At 44.1% G+C, this 6,905-nt stretch overlaps 1 protein-coding gene across 2 annotated transcripts; it reads right to left on the reverse strand.

Moving 5' to 3' along the window:
* Nucleotides 1-760: 760 nt before the first annotated feature.
* rnf214 (ring finger protein 214) lies at nt 761-6,639 on the reverse strand. Of its 2 annotated transcripts, XM_080895044.1 has the most exons (7): nt 6,513-6,639; nt 6,287-6,417; nt 5,588-5,817; nt 4,885-5,018; nt 2,582-2,810; nt 2,280-2,489; nt 761-1,947 (listed from the first exon to the last, which is right to left on the reverse strand). In XM_080895044.1, exons 2-7 carry the CDS (start codon nt 6,414-6,416, stop codon nt 1,123-1,125), a joined length of 1,758 nt encoding a protein of 585 aa, XP_080751170.1. In that variant the 5' UTR covers nt 6,417; nt 6,513-6,639; the 3' UTR covers nt 761-1,122. The 2 variants fall into 2 exon arrangements, with proteins under 2 accessions (XP_080751170.1, XP_080751171.1); XM_080895045.1 differs by having other exon boundaries at nt 6,287-6,615.
* Nucleotides 6,640-6,905: the final 266 nt, after the last annotated feature.

The following is a 6,905-nucleotide window of genomic DNA, read 5'->3' on the forward strand; positions in this document are numbered from 1 at the left end:
ACAGCGTGGACTCTCACACTGTAAAAACTTCAGTCCGAGAGGATTCAGTCTGTCATGTACTCAGACCCAAACCTCTGATCGCTCATTCTCACTCACTCCGTTATCTCTTCCTGAATGAAATAATAGTCAAATAAAACTCTCTCATTTTGCTGAGGGGTCCTCCGGGAGCCTCTTAGGGACCCTCGAGAGTCCCCAGACCACAGTTTGGGAGCAGTCGGTCGGGTCCGAGTTTACAGGCTGCGGTAATGATGCTTGTTTGTCCAGTGGTCTGTAAATCACACCAAAATTAGAGTTGTCACAGGATTCACTGGAGACACAGCAGACCATCACTAATACCTCTGCACCGTGGAGACACTCTATAACACCGAAACAAAAACACGCACACTCTAAAACCAGCCTGCAGAGGAGATAAAAGTAGTTTTAAACTGATACAGACCATCTTTAATAGGAGCCTCTGGAGTTATGACTGTGAACTGCAGACCCACAAAGGGACCATTTAAAATAGTGATACTAGTGATAATAGTAATTTCTTAATTTATTACTGTTTATTTATGTTTGTGATCAGTGTTGGACAAGTTACTTTGAAAAAGTAATTAGTTATAGTTACTTCTTCAAAAAAGTAATTAACGGAGTTAAAATATTGCAAAATTATACGTGGGGCAAATTATTGACAGCTGCCCAATTCACAAAGATTGTTGTTACATTAACTTTATGCTGACCCAATGTTGATGATGGTGTGATGAAAAGCAAAAAGATCTCAAATTAATTCTTCCTTATTTATTTATTTATTTAGACCTACAGATCAGTGTGATTCAGAGTTGTAGGCAGTTGTATTTTTCATCCTGTGGCAGAATAACATTACAGACACTGAGAAGACTAACTTGAGTTTTAAGGCTTTGTAGTCAAACTCGTTTCTGTAACCCAAACTTCAGTGTTTAAAAATTCACCCAGTTAAATCCAGTGTATTAGCAGTCAAAACACTACAGATTACTCAGCTACATGCTAAACATTGCCAAAAAAATCCAGACAACTAATTAAACACTGAATATATCATAACACTATAATAACATAACTAATATTTGGAACGACACTGATGAGAGTCACAGCTGACTGTCATCTCTGTCACTTTGCTGGACAGAAGGGGCAGGAGTTGTTCTTGCTGGACTGCAGCCACACCTGGATACAGTCTTTGTGGATGGTGTGAGAGCAGCTCAGTGGGTGGCGGCTTTCTGGGTCCACATGGTTCTGGCACATCAGGCAGAGTTTACGGGGCCCGGCAGCGTGTCCACTTGGTGCTGCTCTCTGAATGGGATTCATTGGCCTCTGGATGGGGCCTGGGGGAGTGGGCCGGCTAATGGGCCCCAGGGCTGACCTCTCGTTTTGGGCCAGCCTGAAGCCAACCTGCTCGATGACTTCCTCCATGGACATGCCGGCCAAGGTACCACGAGAGCTTTTTACCTGCTGGAGCAGAGACGTCAGCTGAGCCCTGTTGCATTGTGGGAACCTCGCACCGAGCTTCTCCAGGACTTTGTCCAGTTTGCCTGCTGGTGCAGAGGAAGCTGCAGTAGTAGCTACAGCGTGGGGTGGTGGGGAAGGAGCTACAGGGTGGGTGGCCTGAAAGGGGGGAGAGGGGGACAGACTAGGAGGAGGAGTCACCCTCACTGGGCCTCTGATGTGAGGCAGAAGCTGAGGGGGAGGCTGGAACTGAGGTGGAGGTTGATCCTGCAATGATGGGGAGGGTTGGAAGTATTGCGGGGGTGGGGGGTGGTGGTAAGGGGCACGGTACTGGGGATGGTGCGGGTGAGGGTGATGGTGCTGCTGCTGCTGTTGGTAATACTGTGGGTGCCTCTGCTGTTGGAGGGGTCGATGAGCTGGGTTTGAAAGAGGCGGGGCCATGATGTGTGGCTGAACCAGTGACTGCATCACCTGATCGAATCGCAGCTCAGCCTGTTCGAGAAAACGCGTAGTTACTAACAGAGCTGATGACAAGCAGTCGTCTATGAAGGAGCATATGTAGCATTTATCAGTATCTTTCACAAAGGAATAGAGAAATCTGATAACATAGATGGGAGAGTGGGATGGACATGAAAACACAAGGTGAAAATAAGTCTAAACCCTTTCTATCATGATGAAACAGAAATAAAGATTTAAAAAGGTGAACAAATATGGGAACTAATACAAAGTAAAGTAAATAAAGAGGGAAATTAGAGCCTCAAGTTGATACAATGTGGTACATTTAGTAGTATATTTATTTCACTGAATTCGCTTGAGTCTCTCACCATGGGAACCTGCGGTAAAGAAGGCACATTGATCCTAGGGAGGGACTCTAACTCTCGCCCCTGGTGAAGCTGCTGCAGAACCTCCTGGAAGCGGCTTTGGAGCTCAGCCTGGTTCCTCTTGACCAACGCTTCTTTCTTCTCCCACTTCTGTCTCTCATGAGAATACTGCTGTGGGAACTCCACCCTGAGTGCGTTCAGGTATTGCCCCACCTAGGACATAATCAGTCTCATGATTATCATTACTTATATAAATAAGGTGCCTGACAGATTATGATCTGTTTATCTAGAACTGGGGTCTAAACCTCTTTCAGCCAGGCCTCAATGCGAGCCATGGCTACGTCTCTCTGCTTCTCCACAGCTGCAATCTCGTCCTGCAAGGCCCGAAGCTGAGCTTCCTGTGCTTCCTTCCTCACTCGCTCCATCTCCTGCCTCAGCTCCTCCAGCTCTTCCTGCCACCTCCGTTGTTCCTCGCTTTGCTCCTCTGTAAGCGCTGTCAGCTTTTTTTCACCCTCCTCCAGCTCTGTGGCCAGCCTGATTGCCAGAGGAAGATGAAAAGAGAAGAGCAGAGTTAGCAAGCAGAAAATTATTTTGTAACAAATTCCTCTTTTTAAAATTTAAATATATTCTAGTTTCTTTAATTTTCTGTCAAAAGGAATTAAGGCATTATCTTAGGTTTTATAAAAGTGTGACTTTAGCTGCAATTTTAGAACCTCATTTTAGCCTACCGATATTGCCATATCACAGATATATCACTGTAATCATATGTTGTCCTCTCAACCTTGAGGTCGAGGTCACTCCAACTCGTCCAACATTTTAAGTAGATGCACCTATGGTATCAATTTTAAGCTTGTATGTTACCTTGTTCTCGAGGCAAACTTAGGTGTTCAGGTCTAACATCATCTTAACTACAGTGGGGCAAAAAAGTATTTAGTCAGCCACCGATTGTGCAAGTTCCCCCACTTAAAATGATGACAGAGGTCAGTAATTTGCACCAGAGGTACACTTCAACTGTGAGAGACAGAATGTGAAAAAAAAAAAAATCCATGAATTCACATGGTAGGATTTGTAAAGAATTTATTTGTAAATTAGGGTGGAAAATAAGTATTTGGTCACCTCAAACAAGGAAAATCTCTGGCTCTCACAGACCTGTAACATCTTCTGTAAGAAGCTTTTCTGTCCCCCACTCGTTACCTGTATGAATGGCACCTGTTTGAACTCATCTGTATAAAAGACACCTGTCCACAGCCTCAAACAGTCAGACTCCAAACTCCGCCATGGCCAAGACCAAAGAGCTTTCGAAGGACACCAGGAAAAGTATTGTAGACCTGCACCAGACTGGGAAGAGTGAATCTACAATAGGCAAGCAGCTTGGTGTGAAAAAATCAACTGTGGGAGCAATCATCAGAAAATGGAAGACATACAAGACCACTGATAATCTCCCACGATCTGGGGCTCCACGCAAGATCTCATCCCGTGGGGTCAAAATGATCATGAGAACGGTGAGCAAAGATCCCAGAACCACACGGGGGGACCTGGTGAATGACCTGCAGAGAGCTGGGACCAAAGTAACAAAGGTCACCATCAGTAACACACTACAACGGCAGGGAATCAAATCCCGCAGTGCCAGACGTGTTCCGCTGCTGAAGCCAGTGCATGTCCAGGCCCGTCTGAAGTTTGCCAGAGAGCACATGGATGATACAGCAGAGGATTGGGAGAATGTCATGTGGTCAGATGAAACCAAAGTAGAACTTTTTGGTATAAACTCAACTCGTCGTGTTTGGAGGAAGAAGAATACTGAGTTGCATCCCAAGAACACCATACCTACTGTGAAGCATGGGGGTGGAAACATCATGCTATGGGGCTGTTTTTCTGCCAAGGGGACAGGACGACTGATCCGTATCAAGGACAGAATGAATGGGGCCATGTATCGTGAGATTTTGAGCCAAAACCTCCTTCCATCAGTGAGAACTTTGAAGATGAAACGAGGCTGGGTCTTCCAACATGACAATGATCCAAAACACACCGCCCGGGCAACAAAGGAGTGGCTCCGTAAGAAGCATTTGAAAGTCCTGGAGTGGCCTAGCCAGTCTCCAGACCTCAACCCCATAGAAAATCTGTGGCGGGAGTTGAAAGTCCGTGTTGCTCGGCGACAGCCCCAAAACATCACTGCTCTCGAGAAGATCTGCATGGAGGAATGGGCCAAAATACCAGCTACTGTGTGTGCAAACCTGGTAAAGACCTATAGTAAACGTTTGACCTCTGTTATTGCCAACAAAGGTTATGTTACAAAGTATTGAGTTGTATTTTTGTTATTGACCAAATACTTATTTTCCACCCGAATTTACGAATAAATTCTTTACAAATCCTACCATGTGGATTCATGGATTTTTTTTTCACATTCTGTCTCTCACAGTTGAAGTGTACCTCTGGTGCAAATTACTGACCTCTGTCATCATTTTAAGTGGGGGAACTTGCACAATCGGTGGCTGACTAAATACTTTTTTGCCCCACTGTATAGGCATCTTTAATGTACAGTCTATGATCACAATGCAGCGATACAAAGTGAACAGAATTTGTTTTGTTGGGAATATGGTTTAAGTCTTACCTGTTCTTCTCCTCCTCTGCTCTGTTTTTCTCAGTGGTCATCTCTGCTTTCTTGGCTAAGAAGTTCTTCCTGGTGGCTTTGGAGTTGTTCAGCTGCAGTTTCACTCGCAGAGACTCCAGTTTGTCCAGTAGACCCTTAACGCGCGCGCGCGCACACACACACACACACACACACACACACACACACACACACACACACACACACACACACACACACAGTTGTCAATCCCACAAGAGATTCAGAACCATAAACACATGCATGCATTGCATAGCTGTGTGTGTGTGGGTTGATATCTGATATCCTCGTGTTGGTGTTGTTCCCAGATCATCATACTAAATGTTGTTGCAGGATCAGCATTGCAAGTGACCAATCAGAATGTTGTGACGTCATACTTTTGCGACTTCGGGAAAAACCAGCGTAAAACAAAAAACTGTACTAAAGCTGCGTGAAACCGCCTCTGTCCGCCGATCAACGGACCCTGACCCTAACCGTAACCCTTTAATAAACAGTAAGCAGAATTGATATTGTCCTTGCAACATTGGAATTTCATAAATGCACGAATGGCTTGGCGCGCAAAAGAATAACGTCACAACAATGTGATTGGTCACTTGCAATGTTGAACCTGGAACAACATTTTCATGATGGTCTGGGAACAACACCAACACGAGGATATCAGATCATCCGTGTGTGTGTGGTGTCTCACCTGGTGTTGCCGAGTGGCCTCCTCCTTTCTTTTCTGCAGCTGTTGTTTGTACTTCTCGTGTTCCACCTCTTCCTGATCCTGTTTTTTCAATAGTTTGTCGTACTGCTCCATCAGGGTGGAGGTGTACTGAAACACGGCCGCCACGTGACTCTCCCAGTCGGGCTCTGTGCTGACACTGGACTCTGCTGTCATGCTGTCTGTCTGCACAGCCTGAGCTCTGTGTTTCAGATCTACAAAAGACAACAAGGAAACAACTTATTAGGTACAGAAGTAGTTATGGTAACAGTGAGACTTTAAGGAGTTTAAAAAGCAGTTTATGGTTTCTAAAATCTATTGCATTTTTGTAAATTGCCAAACTGCCACGCCACACTTAACAGACCTGGTATAGCAACTAAACAGCCTGTGAAATACAGTTTCTGTTTAATAAAATGTTTTGTCTACAAGTAAAAACACAGTGAATTTACAGCTTAAAACTAGATTTCACATTCATAAATCACCATTTCCAGCTACAAAACTCTTTAACGGCGAGTTCACTGCACTTTCTCTTATCTGGACCACATTATTTGAGTCTATCAAAGACCACTATGTGCAGACTTCTCAAATTCCCCTTTCATCTAGAAAACACGACACCAGATGTTGTTAAGCTCCACCGGGTATTCTTCACTGTTCAGCTGTCATTGTAAAATTCCGGCGCTTTACCTGTCACTCCCATTTTGGCGAAATCCAGTTCAAGGCCAAGGTCCAAGTCCGGGTCTCCATCCTGTATTACATGATGGTCTTCCGCTTTATCGTCTGAACCCTCAATAGCCGTTTCCGCGCTAGCATCCATGCTAAAAGAAGTACAAAAACGAAACTTAGTCTTTTGGATTCGCTTTTCTAACTTGACACAAACGTTACGTGTTCTGTAAACACCGAGCGAACTTACAACAACGTAGTGAGCTCCACAAAGGCTCTTTAAAATAAAACTTCGGCGATATCAGCTGCCGTTAAGATCCTGTTTACACCTGGCGCCAGCTACGAATGTGTGCACCCCTAAATGTAATCCGGCTGAAACACTTCAACTGTCCAGGGGTTCCAAAACAAAGATCTTCTATGTAGGTAGATAATTAGGTAGAAATATTTATTTATTTATTTATTTATTTGCATAGGGACATATAGAAAAACTACAACTACATAGATACGACAGGAGTAGCAGAATTGAAATGTAAAGCTGGTGACTTTGTAAGGAATAAATTCATAATAATTAGAACTGTTATTTGCTACATTGTTATTTTTAAAATATAAGAAAATACAATATTGTTTAAGTAACAAAAATACA

Source organism: Rhamphochromis sp. 'chilingali' (assembly GCF_963969265.1).
Source record: "Rhamphochromis sp. 'chilingali' genome assembly, chromosome: 10".
Lineage (NCBI taxonomy): Eukaryota > Metazoa > Chordata > Actinopteri > Cichliformes > Cichlidae > Rhamphochromis > Rhamphochromis sp. 'chilingali'.

Coding starts and splice junctions, on each gene's coding strand:
- rnf214 (XM_080895044.1), bottom strand. CDS start 6,416: ATGGATGCTAGCGCGGAAACGGCTATTGAGGGTTCAGACGATAAAGCG. Junction 2,811..4,884: donor GCAGAGGAGGAGAAGAACAG/GTAAGACTTAAA, acceptor TCTGGCAATCAG/GCTGGCCACAGAGCTGGAGG. Junction 1,948..2,279: donor CTTTACCGCAGGTTCCCATG/GTGAGAGACTCA, acceptor TTTCTCGAACAG/GCTGAGCTGCGATTCGATCA.